We start from the raw sequence: 19,211 nt of genomic DNA, 5'->3' as shown, positions 1-19,211 counted from the left end.
ACAGATTATGCTTTGTGATTTGATCTTTCTTGTCTTTGATGTTGATGCAGCTCTTTGTTTTCTGTGTGAACAGTTAAACCTGGAACAGCGGCGCGAGAGACCCGACCGAGAGGTGAGTCACCTATAAACACAAGAGCTGCAGTGAGGGGGGGTTAGGGGATGAGTTGAGGGTAAGTTTGGGGATGAGTTGAGGGTGAGTTTAGGGATGAGCTGAGGGTGAGTTTGGGGATGAGTTGAGGATGAGTTTGGGGATTAGTTTGGGGGGTGAGTTGAGGCTGAGTTTGGGGATGAGTTTGAGGGTGAGTTTGGGGATGAGTTGAGGGTGAGTTTGGGGGATTAGTTAGGGGATGAGTTGAGGGTGAATTTGGGGATTAGTTTGGGGGTGAGTTGAGGATTAGTTTGGGGATGAGTTGAGGGTTAGTTTGGTGATGAGTTGAGGGTGAGTTTGGGGGATTAGTTAGGGGATGAGTTGAGGGTGAATTTGGGGATTAGTTTGGGGGTGAGTTGAGGCAGAGTCTGGGGATGAGTTGAAGGTGAGTTTGGGGATGGGTTGAGGGTGAGTTTGGGGGATTAGTTAGGGGATGGGTTGAGGGTGAATTTGGGGATTAGTTTGGGAGGTGAGTTGAGGCTGAGTTTGGGGATGAGTTGAAGGTGAGTTTGGGGATGGGTTGAGGGTGAGTTTGGGGGATTAGTTTGGGAGGTGAGTTGAGGCTGAGTTTGGGGATGAGTTGAGGGTGAGTTTGGGGATGAGTTGAGGGTGAGTTTGGGGGATTAGTTAGGGGATAAGTTGAGGGTGAATTTGGGGATGAGTTGAGGATTAGTTTGGGGATGAGTTGAGGGTGAGTTTGGGGATGAGTTGGGGGTAAGTTTGGGGATGAGTTAAGGATTAGTTTGGGCATGAGCTGAGGGTGAGTTTGGGGATTGGTTTGGGGTTAGTTTGGGGGTGAGTTTAGGCATGAGATGAGGGTGAGTTTGGGGATAAGTTGAGGGTGAGTTTGGGGGTGAGTTGAAGGCGGGTTTGGGGAATAAGTTAGGGGATGAGTTGAGGGTGAGTTTGGGGATGAGTTGATGGTCAGTTTGTGGGTTAGCTAGGGGATGAGTTCAGGGTGAATTTGGGGATTAGTTTGGGGGATAGTTGAGGCTGAGTTTGGGGATGAGTTGAGGCTGAGTTTGGGGATGAGTTGTGGGTGAGTTTGGGGATAAGTTGAGGGTGAGTTTGGGGATTAGTTTGGGGGTGAGTTTTAGGGATGAGTTGAGGGTGAGTTTGGGGATTAGTTTGGGGGTGAGTTGAGAGTGAATTTGGGGATTAGTTTGGGGGGTGAGTTGAGGCTGAGTTTGGGGATGAGTTGAGGCTGAGTTTGGGGATGAGTTGAGGCTGAGTTTGGGGATGAGTTGAGGGTGAGATTGGGGGTGAGTTGAGGCTGAGTTTGGGGATGAATTGAGGCTGAGTTTGGGGATGAGTTGAGGGTGAGTTTGGGGATTAGTTGAGGATGAGTTTGGGGGTGAGTTTGGGGATGAGTTGAGGGTGAGGTTGGGGATGAGTTGAGGGTGAGTTTGGGGATTAGGTGAGGATGAGTTTGAGGATGAGTTTGGGGTGAGTTTGGGGATGAGTTGAGGGTGAGTTTGGGGATGAGTTGAGGGTGAGTTTGGGGATTAGGTGAGGATGAGTTTGAGGATGAGTTTGGGGTGAGTTTGGGGATGAGTTGAGGGCGAGTTTGGGGATGAGTTGAGGATTAGTTTGAGGATTAGTTTGGGGATGAGTTGAGGGTGAGTTTGGAGATGAGTTGAGGGTGAGTTTGGGGATGAGTTGAGGATTAGTTTGAGGATTAGTTTGGGGATGAGTTGAGGGTGAGTTTGGAGATGAGTTGAGGGTGAGTTTGGGGATTAGGTGAGGATGAGTTTGAGGATGAGTTTGGGGTGAGTTTGGGGATGAGTTGAGGGTGAGTTTGGGGATGAGTTGAGGGTGAGTTTGGGGATTAGGTGAGGATGAGTTTGAGGATGAGTTTGGGGTGAGTTTGGGGATGAGTTGAGGGCGAGTTTGGGGATGAGTTGAGGATTAGTTTGAGGATTAGTTTGGGGATGAGTTGAGGGTGAGTTTGGAGATGAGTTGAGGGTGAGTTTGGGGATGAGTTGAGGGTGAGTTTGGGGATTAGGTGAGGATGAGTTTGAGGATGAGTTTGGGGTGAGTTTGGGGATGAGTTGAGGGCGAGTTTGGGGATGAGTTGAGGATTAGTTTGAGGATTAGTTTGGGGATGAGTTGAGGGTGAGTTTGGAGATGAGTTGAGGGTGAGTTTGGGGATGAGTTGAGGATTAGTTTGAGGATTAGTTTGGGGATGAGTTGAGGGTGAGTTTGGAGATGAGTTGAGGGTGAGTTTGGGGATGAGTTGAGGATTAGTTTGAGGATTAGTTTGGAGATGAGTTGAGGCTGAATGCAGTAAAACTCCTGATTTCTGGAGAAGTTGTGTAAAAGAAGCTTTTAATGCGGAGATACTCTGAGATAAACATTAATGTAAAAGAGATTAAAAATCTTGTTTTTCTCGTTTGCAGATTAAAGTGGGCGGAGCTGCAGTGAAGAGGAAGGTGGCTGTTTTGCCGGAACAGCTGGACATTAAAAAGAGGAAGAACAGTCCAGAGTGACGACCAGTTCCCTGGACCCCGGACCAATTATCAGACCCATCAGACCCCACCGATTATCGGACCCCACTGGTTATCAGACCCCACCGATTATCGGACCCCACTGGTTATCAGACCCCACCGATTATCAGACCCCACCGATTATCAGACCCCACCGATTATCAGACCCCACCGATTATCGAACCCCACCGATTATCAGACCCCACCGATTATCGGACCCCACCGATTATCAGACCCCACCGATTATCAGACCATATCGCCCATTTAAATGCCTTTTGGCGCTGAACGCCTCTCTGTTGTTCTGGTGCGTTAAAAGTAATTTTAAATACAAAATATTCATTATAAAATACTCAAATATTCATAAATGATTCATTATAAATTATTTATTATAAGGAAAGTTATTATAAAATATTAATTATAAAATACGATCATGGACTGTGGTTCCAAACCATTACTGATACGCAGATTTGATCTTAAAATGATTGTAGGTTAAATTAATGGTAAAAAAGGGATTTATAAAAGATGAAAATGTATAGCCAGGTTTATTAAAGTTTATTAAAGTTTATTAAAGTTTATTAAAGAGGGTAAATTTGTAGCACAGTGGCTTAAATCATCAGAATGATGTAAAATAGAAAGTGATTTTAGTGGAAAGTTGAATTACTTCTGATTTCTAAAACTTTTGTTCAGCTGATTGTTAATGCAGTTACTGAAACAAGCCCCGCCCACAATGTCCTTATTAACACAGACACTAATTTGCATATCATTTGCACTGCTCTAATTTATATATCAGTAACATGAAGCTAGCTCATGAGCCAATGGCAGTGTTTGTAGGCGGAGTTTAGGTGTGAGTTGAGTGCACGGAGATGTGAGGTTTTTGTGTGTTGATATATAAACTGAACTGTAAACAGCTCATTTAAATATCCCCACCTATCAGAGCAACTCATTTTAACTCCGCCCACCAATACAGCATCTCTCAGAGGAGCTTTTTATATATGAAGTTGAATTCTATGAAACGACCTGTGAAATTTAGAAATAAAAAAAATCCATGAATATTTTATAAACAGAGCTTCAGATCAAAATATCACGTTTTAATGATGTCAGTCTTTTATTTCAGTAAAACGAGATCAGTGGTGTTTTAATGGTGTTTATGTTGTGAAAATGTGCATCACGTGTCTAATACAATCAGACGAGTGGAGGTGTGATCTAATTATCTATGCATTTTATGGAGGCGTTATCCGTCGTCTATGCAGAGAATAACGGGTGCAGGAACTGCGTTCAGTGAAAAAATACAGAGACTTTTATTTTGTATTCTGTACAGAAGACTGTAATGAGAGTAAATGATATAAATGTTTGTCTAGAATTCTCACCAACTCACTCGGATCAGCCGGAACCGGATCAGCCGGAACCGGATCAGCCGGAACCGGATCTGACGGAACCGGATCAGTCGAGCCGGATCAGCTGGAACCGGATCAGCCGGAACCGGATCAGTCGAGCCGGATCAGCTGGAACCGGATCAGCCGGAACCGGATCAGTCGAGCCGGATCAGCTGGAACCGGATCAGCCGGAACCGGATCAGTCGAGCCGGATCAGCTGGAACCGGATCAGCCGGAACCGGATCAGCCAGAACTGGATCAGCCAGAACTGGATCTGACGGAACCGGATCACTCTAGCCGGATCAGCCAGAACCGGATCAGCCAGAACTGGATCAGCCGAGCCGGATCAGCCGGAACCGGATCAGCCGGAACTGGATCAGCCGGAACCGGATCTGACGGAACTCGGATCTCAAACATACTCTTCTGTGAATTTAACGGATTGTTAATTTTTGGTAAATACGATCAGATGTTATGAGTTTTTAACAGGTGATGTTTATGTTTATGAATAATATCAGAATTATATAATTATTAATGTGTCCTGCTTTGTTTTCTATTCTTTATATTAATCAAAACCAAATGTTTTTATTGTTACAGAAACATCGGCGTGAAGAACTAGATCCCTTTTAGTAGAAACACAAATAGAAATAAAACTTATATAACATATAATTTGCACTATATACAGTTATGCACTGCTGAGTACAGTCATTTAAAAACTCACATAATTACACATAGATACTGTTTATGTAATATACTGTGTATATTTTATATAGATGCAGTATATATTAAATGGATGCAGTATGTTTATATATATATATATATATATATATATATATATATATATATATATATATATATACATATAGTGTATATAATATATATAGATATATGGGATGTATATGAGGGGAGGTGTGGAGGACCATGTAATCAGTCACATGGGTGGTTTCTGAGTGGGTTGTGGGTCTTGTTTGATCTGTTTTTTTTTTTTGGGTTTGTTCTGGTTTGGTTTTGGTCTGGTTTGGTTTAGTTTTGGTCTGGTTTTGGTCTGGTCTGGTTTGGGTTTGGTTTGGGTCTGGTTTGGGTCTGGTTTGGTTTTGTTTGATTTTGGTCTGGTCTGGTTTGGTTTAGTTTTGGTCTGGTTTTGTTTGGTTTTGGTCTGGTTTGGGTTTGGTTTGGGTCTGGTTTTGGTCTGGTTTGGGTCTGGTTTTGGTCTGATATGGTTTGGTCTGGTTTGGTTTTGGTCTGGTCTGGTTTGGGTCTGATTTGGTTTGAGTTTGGTTTGGGTCTAGTTTGGTTTGGTTTGGTCTTGTTTGGGTTTGGTTTGGGTCTGGTTTTGGTCTGGTTTGGGTCGGATTTGGTTTGGTTTGGTTTTGGTCTGGTCTGGTCTGGTTTGGGTCTGATTTGGTTTGGGTTTGGGTCTGGTTTGGGTTTGGTCTAGTTTGGTTTGGGTCTGGTTTTGATTGGTTTTGGTCTGGTCTGGTCTGGTTTGGTTTGGTTTGGTCTTGTTTGGGTCTGGTCTGGTCTGGTTTGGTTTGGTTTGGGTTTGGTTTGGGTCTGTTCAAATGAAACACTGCTGGTTTGATTGAGCCACAGGTGGCGCTGTTTTATTGTTTTGTTCTGATTTTGATGAGCATAATAAAACACATCTTTCACATTCAGAAAATTTACATTAAAAAAAACATCAGCGCTGTACACCACATGCTTTTACACACACACACACACACACACACACACACACACACACACACACACACACACAGCAACAATACAGAAATACTACTTCCTGTTAAAATCGCAACATTCAGAGTAAAAAACAGAAACATGTGATCCAGCACGGAAAACCAGCTTAACCACCAGCAAACACACCAACACTTATTCATCAATATTCTCATATTAACATTTTACTTTTCACAGTCACTGATTCATTTAGTTTTATTTAAGGTTTTAACATTTTGTGTGCAAAGTTTAACCCTTAGAATCACTGTAATTTCCAGCGCTGTGCAGAAAGATTAACACTAAAATTTATTGGTATTTTATTATATTTTATAAAGGAATTCAGTTATTCTGTATGAAAATGTGCTTTATTTCTTTTAGGTATTTGGATAAAATCATTGTTGTTCTTGTTTTTGATCACCTCAAACAGTGCAAACAGAACAAATACATAACTAATTATTTAATTACCAGGAAAGATTTATACAATAATAACTAGATTTCTAAATTGTGCTAAAAAAGAAATAAATCTTTAGAGCAAGAGAACCGCCCTCGTCTACAGCAGAACAAAAACACTTCCAAAAAACATAGCAATAAGCATTTACTAAATATTAGATTTTCATCATTTTTGTTGTATGAATATTATAAGATTAATGAACTCATTAGTTATTAATCTTCACGTTTTTTAGTTTTAGGTTCAGAACTGTATAGATTTCAGGGATGTTCTGTTTCTGAACTTTCAGGTTTTAAACTTTATAAATCATAGAAGCTAATATTACCACCCACAGTGGACGCTGCATTCTATTGGCTGATTAATTCTTGACAAAACTGAAGAATTCTGACAATTAATTTGACTGTATTACTAATTATATTTAGAACTAATGCATAGGATGTATTTTTGCAGTGGTCTGATCTTATTGGTGCATATTAGTCATTACTGGTGTTTAATAATGAAATAAATTTGTGTATAATTTTCTATAATAGGTTATAATTGAACCAGAGCTGAAGCTCCGATATTGGAAATTTAGTAGAATAATAAATCAGTTTTAAATCCGGAGTTAAAAAAGGCAACAGTATGTTTAAGTTTTATGGCAGGTTCATTTATTCATCACTGGATTCCCGGGGAGAGATTAATCCTGATAAAAGATTTTAAATTATAATCTAAGACTCGGTTTAATCCCGGAGTTTGTTACAGACAGTTCAGTGTTTACACTAAAATTCTGTATGACCAACACCACGGTTCAGTTCTGGTTCAGTTCCGGTTCAGTTCAGTTCCGGTTCAGTTCTGGTTCAGTTCAGTTCTGGTTCAGTTCTGGTTCAGTCCTGGTTTGGTTCAGTTCTGGTTCGGTTCCGGTTCAGTTCCGGTTCGGTCTGTCCGGTGAAGCTCCTGCTGCAGTTCTGATCACTTCCTGTTTGAACCGCAGTGACAGAACAGCTTCAAGGCACAGTAAAGACTCTTGAAGTCTTGTTAGCTTTAGCATTAGCATTAGCTTCAGCTGAGAAAGCTGTTTACTATTGGTTTTGTGCCTTTTTTATTTTTTATATTTTTGGAGAACAAAAAAAACACAGCAACCACCCGGACCTGCGAACCACAGCAACCACCTGGACCTGCAAACAAACCAAACACAGCATTAATCAGCAGCAGAACCCCCTTACCTACTGCCACTCTACTGGGGTTACTGGTTCTCTACTGGGGTTACTGGGGTCTTTACTGGGGTTACTGGATCTCTACTGGGGTTACTGGGTCTCTATTGGGGTCTCTACTGGGGTTACTGGGTCTCTATTGGGATCTCTACTGGGGTTACTGGGTCTCTACTGGGGTCTCTACTGGGGTTACTGGTTCTCTACTGGGGTTACTGGTTCTCTACTGGGGTTACTGGGGTCTTTACTGGGGTTACTGGATCTCTACTGGGGTTACTGGGTCTCTATTGGGATCTCTACTGGGGTTACTGGTTCTGTACTGGGGTCTCTACTAGGGTTACTGGGTCTCTACTGGGGTTACTGGGTCTCTACTAGGGTCTCTATTGGGGTTACTGGGTCTCTACTGTGGTCTCTACTGGGGTTACTGGTTCTCTATTGGGATCTCTACTGGGGTTACTGGGTCTCTACTGGGGTCTCTACTAGGGTTACTGGGTCTCTACTGGGGTTACTGAGTCTCTACTAGGGTCTCTACTGGGGTTACTGGTTCTCTACTGGGGTTACTGGTTCTCTACTGGGGTTACTGGTTCACAACTGGGGTTACTGGGGTCTTTACTGGGGTTACTGGGTCTCTACTGGGGTTACTGGTCTCTATTGGGGTCTCTACTGGGGTTACTGGGTCCCTACTGGGGTTACTGGGTCTCTACTGGGGTTACTGGGGTCTCTATTGGGGTTACTGGGTCTCTACTGTGGTCTCTACTGGGGTTACTGGTTCTCTATTGGGATCTCTACTGGGGTTACTGGGTCTCTACTGGGGTCTCTACTGGGGTTACTGGGTCTCTACTAGGGTCTCTACTGGGGTTACTGGGTCTCTACTGTGGTCTCTACTGGGGTTACTGGGTCTCTACTGGGGTTACTGGGTCTCTACTGGGGTTACTAGGTCTCTATTGGGGTCTCTACTGGGGTTACTGGGTCCCTACTGGGGTTACTGGGTCTCTACTGGGGTTACTAGGGTCTCTATTGGGGTTACTGGGTCTCTACTGTGGTCTCTACTGGGGTTACTGGTTCTCTATTGGGATCTCTACTGGGGTTACTGGGTCTCTACTGGGGTCTCTACTAGGGTTACTGGGTCTCTACTGGGGTTACTGGGTCTCTACTGTGGTCTCTACTGGGGTTACTGGTTCTCTACTGGGGTTACTGGTTCTCTACTGAGGTTACTGGGGTCTTTACTGGGGTTACTGGGTCTCTACTGGGGTTACTGGGTCTCTATTGGGGTCTCTACTGGGGTTACTGGGTCTCTACTGGGGTTACTGGGGTCTCTATTGGGTTCTCTACTGGGGTTACTGGGTCTCTACTGGGGTCTCTACTGGGGTTACTGGTTCTCTGCTGGGGTTACTGGGGTCTTTACTGGGGTTACTGGTTCTCTACTGGGGTTACTGGGTCTCTACTGGGGTTACTGGGGTCTTTACTGGGGTTACTGGTTCTCTACTGGGGTTACTGGGTCTCTACTGGGGTTACTGGGTCTGTACTGGGGTTACTGGGTCTGTACTGGGGTCTCTACGGGGGTTACTGGGTCTCTATTGGCGTCTCTACTGGGGTTACTGGGTTCTCTATTGGGTTCTCTACTGGGGTTACTGGGTCTCTACTGGGGTTACTGGGTCTCTACTGGGGTCTCTACTAGGGTTACTGGTTCTCTACTGGGGTTACTGGGTCTCTACTGGGGTCTCTACTGGGGTCTCTACTAGGGTTACTGGTTCTCTACTAGGGTTACTGGTTCTCTACTGGGGTTACTGTGTCTCTACTGGGGTTACTGGGTCTCTACTGGGGTCTCTACTGGGGTTACTGGGTCTCTACTGGGATTACTGGTTCTCTACTGGGGTCTCTACTGGGGTTACTGGGTCTCTACTGGGGTTACTGGTTCTCTATTGGGATCTCTACTGGGGTTACTGGGTCTCTACTGGGGTCTCTACTAGGGTTACTGTGTCTCTACTGGGGTTACTGGGTCTCTACTAGGGTCTCTACTGGGGTTACTGGGTCTCTACTGTGTTCTCTACTGGGGTTACTGGTTCTCTACTGGAGGTACTGGTTCTCTACTGGGGTTACTGGTTCTCTACTGGGGTTACTGGGGTCTTTACTGGGGTTACTGGGTCTCTACTGGGGTTACTGGGTCTCTATTGGGGTCTCTACTGGGGTTACTGGGTCCCTACTGGGGTTACTGGGTCTCTACTGGGGTTACTGGGTCTCTACTGGGGTTACTGGGTCTCTATTGGGGTCTCTACTGGGGTTACTGGGTCCCTACTGGGGTTACTGGGTCTCTACTGGGGTTACTGGGGTCTCTATTGGGTTCTCTACTGGGGTTACTGGGTCTCTACTGGGGTCTCTACTGGGGTTACTGGGTCTCTACTGGGTTACTGGGTCTCTACTGGGGTCTCTACTGGGGTTACTGGTTCTCTGCTGGGGTTACTGGGGTCTTTACTGGGGTTACTGGTTCTCTACTGGGGTTACTGGGTCTCTACTGGGGTTACTGGGGTCTTTACTGGGGTTACTGGGTCTGTACTGGGGTTACTGGGTCTGTACTGGGGTCTCTACTGGGGTTACTGGGTCTCTACTGTGGTCTCTACTGGGGTTACTGGGTCTCTACTGGGGTCTCTACTGGGGTTACTGGGTCTCTACGGGGGTTACTGGGTCTCTATTGGCGTCTCTACTGGGGTTACTGGGTTCTCTATTAGGTTCTCTATTGGGTTCTCTACTGGGGTTGCTGGGTCTCTACTGGGGTTACTGGGTCTCTACTGGGGTCTCTACTGGGGTCTCTACTAGGGTTACTGGTTCTCTACTGGGGTTACTGGGTCTCTACTGGGGTTACTGGGTCTCTACTGGGGTTACTGGGGTCTTTACTGGGGTTACTGGTTCTCTACTGGGGTTACTGGGTCTCTACTGGGGTTACTGGGTCTGTACTGGGGTTACTGGGTCTGTACTGGGGTCTCTACGGGGGTTACTGGGTCTCTATTGGCGTCTCTACTGGGGTTACTGGGTTCTCTATTGGGTTCTCTACTGGGGTTACTGGGTCTCTACTGGGGTTACTGGGTCTCTACTGGGGTCTCTACTAGGGTTACTGGTTCTCTACTGGGGTTACTGGGTCTCTACTGGGGTCTCTACTGGGGTCTCTACTAGGGTTACTGGTTCTCTACTAGGGTTACTGGTTCTCTACTGGGGTTACTGTGTCTCTACTGGGGTTACTGGGTCTCTACTGGGGTCTCTACTGGGGTTACTGGGTCTCTACTGGGATTACCGGTTCTCTACTGGGGTCTCTACTGGGGTTACTGGGTCTCTACTGGGGTTACTGGTTCTCTATTGGGATCTCTACTGGGGTTACTGGGTCTCTACTGGGGTCTCTACTGGAGGTACTGGTTCTCTACTGGGGTTACTGGTTCTCTACTGGGGTTACTGGGGTCTTTACTGGGGTTACTGGGTCTCTATTGGGGTCTCTACTGGGGTTACTGGGTCCCTACTGGGGTTACTGGGTCTCTACTGGGGTTACTGGGTCTCTACTGGGGTTACTGGGTCTCTATTGGGGTCTCTACTGGGGTTACTGGGTCCCTACTGGGGTTACTGGGTCTCTACTGGGGTTACTGGGGTCTCTATTGGGTTCTCTACTGGGGTTACTGGGTCTCTACTGGGGTCTCTACTGGGGTTACTGGGTCTCTACTGGGTTACTGGGTCTCTACTGGGGTCTCTACTGGGGTTACTGGTTCTCTGCTGGGGTTACTGGGGTCTTTACTGGGGTTACTGGGTCTGTACTGGGGTTACTGGGTCTGTACTGGGGTCTCTACTGGGGTTACTGGGTCTCTACTGTGGTCTCTACTGGGTTTACTGGGTCTCTACTGGGGTCTCTACTGGGGTTACTGGGTCTCTACGGGGGTTACTGGGTCTCTATTGGCGTCTCTACTGGGGTTACTGGGTTCTCTATTGGGTTCTCTACTGGGGTTGCTGGGTCTCTACTGGGGTTACTGGGTCTCTACTGGGGTCTCTACTGGGGTCTCTACTAGGGTTACTGGTTCTCTACTGGGGTTACTGGGTCTCTACTGGGGTTACTGGGTCTCTACTGGGGTTACTGGGTCTCTACTGGGAATACTGGAGTTACTGGGGTCTCTATTTCACCTGTACATAGAATCTACATATTTATGCTTACATGAACAGAAATATTGGGACACCTCCTCAATCATAGTTTTTAGTTTTCCAGTCAAGGGTTATAGTAGATTTTGGATTAGAAGCATTTGTGGGGTTAGGGTTATATATTGATTGTATATTGATTCTGTAGGATAGAGGGTTTATATGGAATACCGGTCCTGTTGTGCTTTTCTGTTTAATGGTCCGAGTCGGCCATTGCTCCGAACACGTCCCCCGAGTCGGAGGTGAGAGAGAGAGAATTGGACTGCCTGGCAGGACTGCTCTCAGCCGGGAACCTGCAGAACCACAGAACCACAGTTCTTCAGATAAATTTCAGTTAAATATATCATATAGCAGAAGAACACAGTGATATTTGAGAAGTGAAGTTTATAGGATTTACAGAAAGTGTGCAATAATTATTTAAATTAGACGGATGCATCACAGGTTTTTCTCCTTTTTTCTCATCTTCTCTGAAAAGCGGCAACATGAAGCCTCTAAACAAAACTCTCAAATGAGCTGAAAACAAAGATTGTTCAACATCATGGTTTAGAGCAGGGGTCTCAAACTCATTTTTGCCGAGGGCCACATTGGCATATTGGCTGTCCTCTGAGGGCCAGATGTAACTTATAAATATAAGAAAATGTAACCAGATGTAATACAAAATGAATGTAATTACTCCTTAATGTTAAATAACTCTCAATATATTATTTATTCAATCAAATATTACAGTTGCATGGAAAAATGGTTGCTTGTTGCTCTATTAACATAAATCTATTAACATAAAAATTTATAAGTTATATTAACTTTGATCAAAACGTTTGATACTGAAATAAGGCTTAATAAATATAAAATCAAAAATTGTGAGCTGTGACAGATTTAGCATTTCCTCAGATTTAGCAGTTCCTCATCCAACCACTAGTCGGAGCTGCAGCTGCAGCACCACAAGCCCGCAGTCTTTGCTTAGTCAGAGCTACAGCCCAGCCACGGGCTACAGGGCTCAGCTGAGCCAGTCTGGAGCGTTTTTAAAAATGTGTAAGTTCTTCTGTGTATGAAATAAAATAACCCCACTAACCGGATAATACAGCTCTCTACAGTTCATCTTTCAGCCCAAGCAGCTAACAGCAGCAGTTTAGAGCAGCCGTCACGGAGTCACTGCTCGGATTACATTATAAACAGGTCAGTTAGCGCGCTGCTAACCTCAGGATGTTTATAACTACGGAGTTTAGTGGACACACCACGGCTGCAAGGTTAGACTGTTGAAGGCTACTGAAGACTACTAAAGCAGGCAACGCAGCGTAAGCAAAAAAAAAAACAAAAACCACACACACACACCAAAATACAAGTTAAGATAAAATATGAAAACGAACATAATAAAGCATAAATAATTAAATTGAATTGCGGGCCAGATGTATGTTTATTTTGTTAACCCGTGAGGGGCCGTATGAAACCGCGTCGCGGGCCGCTACTTTGAGACCCCTGGTTTAGAGGAAGGATAGAAAAAGCTCAATAATCTCAGAGATTTCAGGAACAGAGTGAGGAAATGAAAGACCACAGACAGTTCTAGTTAAGACCTGATAAATCTCAGATAACCAGAGAATAAGGATGGAGAGAACAGTCATAGTCAACCTACAGACCTCCAGAGCTCCAAACACCTACGACATCATCCTGCTGCAGATAATAGTGTCACTGTGCACCGTTCACTATTCACTATTCAGCACACTTTACCCAAGGAGAGGCTGTATGAGAGAGAAATGCAGAAGAAGCATTTTCTGCTCCACATTTTGGAATAAGGTTCTGTGGGCTGATGAAGCTAAAATTGAGTTATTTGGAGGCGATTATTTATGCATGGAGGAAAATGTGGTGGTGGTTCATCATGCTGTGGGGGGGTGTGATCAGTGCAGGTACTGGGAATCTGGGTCTCACGGATTCCAGTCAAAATCAGCAGATTCTTAAAAACAATGTTGAAGAATCAGTAAGAAAGTTGAAGTTGTGTCGGGGCTGGATACTTCAACAAGACAACGACCCTAAACACTAAACTCTGCTCAACATCTACTAAAGCATCATACAGAGGAACAAGTACAACGTTCTGGAATGATCATCTCAGATCATCTCAGTCCCCAGACCTGAATATTATTATAAATCTGTGGTGTGATTTAAAGCAGCTGTTCATGATCAGAAACCATCAAACCTGACTGAACTGGAGATGATTTATACAGAAGAATGATCCAAAATACCTTTAACCAGAAGCCAGACTCTCATTAAAAGCTATAGGAAGAGTTTAGAGGCTGTTATTTCTGCAAAAGAAGGATCTACTAAATATTGATGTCATTTTTCTGTAGGGGTCCAAATTTATGCACCTGCTTAATTTTGTAAATCCTAAAAACTTCATTCACTGCTGTGTTTATCTGCCAGGCACCAATTATTCATGTAGAAAAATCATGAAAATGGTGCCCAAACCATTTCATACCACTGTGTATATATATATTCTTTTAATCATAGCTTTCATGTGGCATGATCTCCTCCACCAGTCTTACACACTGCTTGTGGGTGACCTTGTGGATGGCTTCTGACCACCTGTCTTCCTCTTGGTTACATATTAAAGGTTTTCAGTGGGGTTCAGGTCAGGATGACATCAACTGACCTACAAAACCTTATGTTTAGAGGAAGATCTGGAGAAGCAAACAAGCCACAATGTCTTTTACACACCGTGAAATTGGGTGGAGGATCTGTGATGATCTGGCGATAATGAAATTGTGCAGATTCGTCTTTGCGAAGGAAACATAAATCAAGCCACATACGAAGTTATTCTGGAAGGAAATTCTGCTCTGGAAATGTTTCCCAACAAGGCTTCATGCCACACATCTCGGTCAATCAAGGTGCGAATGAAAGATCAGATCAAATCTCCAGACCTTAACCTTGGCGTAAGGTCACCCAAAAGCAGTGTGTAAGACTGGTGGAGGAGAACATGATGCCAAGACAAATGAAAGCTGTGATTATAAATCCAGGTTATTCCACCAAATATTGATTTCTGAACTCTTACAACTTTAGCATTGTTGTTTCTAAATGAATATGAACTTGTTTTATTTATATTATTTGAGGTCTGAAAGTTGTGTATGGGAGTGATTTGTGATTGACCTGCTGTGGGTGGGGCTGTAGGTGGGGCTGTGGGTGTAGGCTTCAGGGCAGACAGTCTGGGGGGTCAGGGCAACATCACCATCCAGCTCACTATCGGTCAGTCCTGCAGGGGTGTGCCAGCTCACCCCCCCGCTTGCTGTTGACGACACTACAGCCGGGGAAAGAAGACTGGTGTGAGCATGTATTGATAATATATTGAACCTGTATAAATATATGTATTGTGTATTGCAGTGCATATTTGTAGTTTTACTACCTGATGAGAAGGAGTCTGCCCGGCTGGCACGGCTGAACGGGGTGGGCAGAGTTTGGTACCTGAGGCTGTGCTGGGACCCTCTGTCATAATCGTAGCTGGCAAGCAGGCTCCGCCCTCCAGGCTCCCGGTTCCCTGTGTTACGATTGTACCACCCCCTGAGATGTTCCACCACTAGAGCTTTCTGCATGCTTTTAGCTAAGAGTTCGTTCCGGGGCCCCTGGCGGCTCCGTGGTGGCCTCACGGTGGCGTAGGGGTTCTGGGCCAGACCGTCCATTCCTTCCATCCCATAATGCCCATTGCGGCTGTTCCCATGGTAACCTTGTGCATTGTATGAAGGGTTGATATTATAGTGTCCTTCTAGTTCACTTTCATAGACGTAAGCACCGTTAGCGTACGGCTCGTAGTCAGGAGTAGGGTAACCAGCTACGTAGTAAGCAGTGTTCCCATAGTGGGCAGGTGGGTGGTAACTATAAGCACCGCTGTAGCTGTTGGGCACCAGATTGGGCATGCTGCCCGTATTCCCGTAAATTTCTACCTTGCGGTTTTGCCGATAGTCATGTGAATGTGTGTCCAGCGTACGGTAGGGGGACATGGATGGACACGGGCTGGACAGGTTGGTGTATGATGAATATTCATCCAGAAGTTCGCTGCTGTTGCTGCGGCGTGTCGGTGACGCTGTGAAAATGGCTCGGTCCGACCCAGGATACCGGAGGAGCTGAGACTGGGACTCCAGGCTGCCGCTGCGATGCCGGAAACCCTGCAGAGAACCGTCCGACCTGCAGGAGATAAACAGCCTGAAATATCTCTACTTAAACAACAACACTGTTCTGATACTTGTTGTTGGGACAGAGGGGTAGGGTGTGATGATTGTTGTTGGGATAGAGGGGTAGGGTGTGATGATTATTGTTGGGATAGAGGGGTAGGGTGTGATGATTCTTGTTGTTGGGATAGAGGGGTAGGGTGTGATGATTCTTGTTGTTGGGATAGAGGGGTAGGGTGTGATGATTCTTGTTGGGATAGAGCGGTAGGGTATGTGATTATTGTTGGGAAAAAGGGGTAAGGTGTGATGATTATTGTTGGATAGAGGGGTAAGGTATGATGATTATTGTTGGATAGAGGGGTAGGGTATGATGATTATTGTTCGGATAGAGGGGTAGGGTGTGATGATTCTTGTTGTTGGGATAGAGCGGTAGGGTATGTGATTATTGTTGGGAAAAAGGGGTAAGGTATGATGATTATTGTTGGGATAGAGGAGTAGGGTGTGATTATTATTGTTGGGATAGAGGGGTAGGGTATGATGATTATTGTTGGGATAGAGGGGTAGGGTGTGATGATTCTTGTTGTTGGGATAGAGGGGTAGGGTGTGATGATTATTGTTGGGATAGAGGGTAGGGTGTGATGATTATTGTTGGGATAGATGGGTAGGATGTGATGATTATTGTTGGGATAGAGGGGTAGGGTGTGATGATTCTTGTTGTTGGGATAGAGCGGTAGGGTATGTGATTATTGTTGGTGGGATAGAGGGGTAGGGTGTAGTGATTCAAAATAAGAGCGGGCACACTACGAGAGCAAACAGGAACTGAAGCTACACCAGACTGCGCTTTTTACTCCATTTTAACTGCAGCTACGCTGTAAGAGCAACAGCAAACGCGCTTTTCAGCGCGCTTTTTCGGACAAGGCTGAGCGATTCTCACTTGAGCGGGGCGTGGCAAACCCCCTCATTCACACATTCTCTGTCTACACACCTCAGGGGCGTTACTCACGCTTTAAAAGACAGTCTGGTGGAGCTGATTTCCTATATCGCCCGCACCTGCGCGCAAATTCAGACTCCTATGTCGTCACTCACACTCGCCGAGGCATCAGCCGAAGGCGTCAGCTGTTGTGTGAAGACCCTCTCGTGTGAAGACCTAACTTGGGTAAAGACCTGCGAGTCTACCTGTGCGAGTCCACCGAGCAAGGCCACTGACAAGGCAGCCTGTCCTACTGCCTCACAAAATGTGCTCCCATCACATTCCTGTCATCTCCGGTACGCACAGAAGGCGTAAAAACACACACAGGCGCCAGGACCATACTAACCTGCGTCCTCTTAAGCAAGCCACGCCCACTACTACCTCATTCTCTGTTGGGCTGTGGAACTGCCAGTCGGCGGTTAATAAAGCAGATTTCATCGCCTCTTATGCAAATCATCTCTCACTACAACTACTGGCTCTGACTGAAACCTGGATTAAACCTGAAAACACTGCTACTCCGGCGGCACTTTCAAATAATTATTCCTTTACCCATACTTCTCGTCTCTCAGGACGAGGAGGTGGAACTGGCCTATTGCTCGCGAATGGCTTAAAATACACTCCACTATTACCTGCAAACTCATACAACTCGTTCGAGTATCATGCCACACTGGTTAATACTCCATCAAAACTTACTGTCATTGTCATCCACCGTCCTCCTGGACAAATGGGCGAATTCACGCATGAACTTGACATGCTACTGTCTTCTATCCCCGAGCAAGATTGTCCCATGCTCATTCTAGGGGATATGAACATCCATCATGACAGTACCAGCTTCACAGACTTCTCTCATCCCTCATGCAGTCTTTCGATCTGGAGCAGGTCCCCAGCCCCCCCACACATAAAGCTGGCAAACATCTAGACCTGATCTTCACTCGTAACTGTGACACAGACTCTTTAACTGTCACTCCTCTACACCTCTCAGACCACTTCTTCATGCAACTCAACATTCGCATTTCGAAAAAACCCACAGCTACTCCTACTATGGTCTCGTTCCGCCGAAATCTTCGAGATCTCCCAGCAGACCAGTTCTCCTCGCTGGTGACTGACAATATGCCTCCATTAGGCTCATTTTCATCACTCAATGTTAATGATGCCACTGATACTCTTTGCTCCACATTAAGCTCCTGTTTGGACGACCTCTGTCCTCAAACATCTCGAGCCATTAAACCAAGCAAACCGCAGCCATGGCTCAAAAATGACACGCTCAGGGAACTACGCTCCAAACTCCGAGCTGCTGAAAGAAAATGGCAAAAAAAAAGCAAAACCAGACAGACCTAAAAAACTACCAACTGCTCCTGGCTTCTTTTTCAGCCAGCCTCACTGCTGCTAAAGCTGAATTCTATCACAAAAAAATCAGCTCCCTCACAGACTCCCGGAAACTATTTGCTACATTCAAAACACTACTCAACCCTCCACCTCCTCCTCAGGCTACCTGCCTTACGGCTGAAGCTCTTGCCTCATTCTTTACTGGGAAAGTGGCAGCTTTCAGCAGACAGTTTACTGATGCGACATGTAGCAGTCCTACATCATGCTCTGCTGCCCGGTATCCCTCTACCGAAGGCGTCGCTTTCTCCTCGTTCGCTCCTCTCACTGAGAACGAGACACTGGCTCTCCTAACGCGTAGCCGTCCTACTACGTGTCCGCTTGACCCGATTCCTTCAGACCTTCTGCAAACCATTGCACCTGCAATAATTCCGGCTATTACTCACACGATCAATGCCTCTTTAACATCTGGTGTGTTCCCGACTGCTTTTAAACAAGCACAGGTCACACCACTGCTTAAAAAGCCTTAGAAAGAGCAGCTCTCAATCAAGTCTCTGGCTTCCTCACCCAAAATGACCTCCTGGACCAGAACCAATCTGGTTTCAACCAAAACAGGCACATGTCACCCCGCTGCTCATTGAGCTCCACTGGCTACCGGTTGCTGCTCGCATCAAATTCAAAGCGCTTACAATCGCCTACAAGGTGATACAGAACAGCTCCTTCCTACCTGCACTCGCTCCTGAAGGCTTACGCTACCTCCCGGCCGCTGCGCTCCTCCAATGAACGTCGCCTCGCTTTGCCAAACACTCACACAAAGCAATCCAGACTGTTCTCATACAGAGTTCCCCAATGGTGGAACAAACTACCTTCCACTACCAGATCAGGAGAATCTCTCACTCTCTTTAATAAACTCCTGAAGACAGAGCTCTTCAAAGAGCACTTACTCTCCTAACACCTCTAACTAACTACCTTCTACTACCAGATCAGGAGAATCTCTCACTATCTTTAATAAACTCCTGAAGACAGAGCTCTTCAAAGAGCACTTACTCTCCTAACACCTCTAACTAACTACCTTCTACTACCAGATCAGGAGAATCTCTCACTATCTTTAATAAACTCCTGAAGACTGAGCTCTTCAAAGAGCACTTACTCTCCTAACACCTCTAACTAACTACCTTCTACTACCAGATCAGGAGAATCTCTCACTATCTTTAATAAACTCCTGAAGACAGAGCTCTTCAAAGAGCACTT

General features: G+C 45.4%; 2 protein-coding genes across 3 annotated transcripts in view; one reads left to right on the top strand and one right to left on the bottom strand.

The window, feature by feature from the left end:
- Nucleotides 1–4,535, top strand: part of rbm10 (RNA binding motif protein 10) — a 43,774-nt gene extending 39,239 nt beyond the window's left edge. Inside the window, exons 21-22 of the mRNA XM_049486386.1 lie at nt 74–112; nt 2,548–4,535. Coding sequence (XP_049342343.1) covers nt 74–112; nt 2,548–2,637 — 129 coding nt within the window. The 3' untranslated portion in view covers nt 2,638–4,535. The remainder of the gene's footprint in view (nt 1–73; nt 113–2,547) is intronic.
- A 1,046-nt stretch (nt 4,536–5,581) lies between these two features.
- frmd4bb (FERM domain containing 4Bb) overlaps nt 5,582–19,211 on the bottom strand; it is a 76,102-nt gene continuing 62,472 nt past the window's right edge. For both annotated transcript variants that reach the window (XM_049462857.1, XM_049462858.1), the window contains exons 21-24: nt 14,908–15,683; nt 14,655–14,802; nt 11,694–11,815; nt 5,582–7,322 (exon numbers count right to left, since the gene is read on the bottom strand). In XM_049462857.1, coding sequence (XP_049318814.1) covers nt 11,716–11,815; nt 14,655–14,802; nt 14,908–15,683 — 1,024 coding nt within the window. In that variant the 3' untranslated portion in view covers nt 5,582–7,322; nt 11,694–11,715. The remainder of the gene's footprint in view (nt 7,323–11,693; nt 11,816–14,654; nt 14,803–14,907; nt 15,684–19,211) is intronic.

This window comes from Astyanax mexicanus, chromosome 13, assembly GCF_023375975.1.
Source record: "Astyanax mexicanus isolate ESR-SI-001 chromosome 13, AstMex3_surface, whole genome shotgun sequence".
In the NCBI taxonomy this organism is placed as follows: domain Eukaryota; kingdom Metazoa; phylum Chordata; class Actinopteri; order Characiformes; family Acestrorhamphidae; genus Astyanax; species Astyanax mexicanus.
Note: the sequence above shows the minus strand (reverse complement) of the source record. Positions and strands in the feature narration are given on the sequence as shown.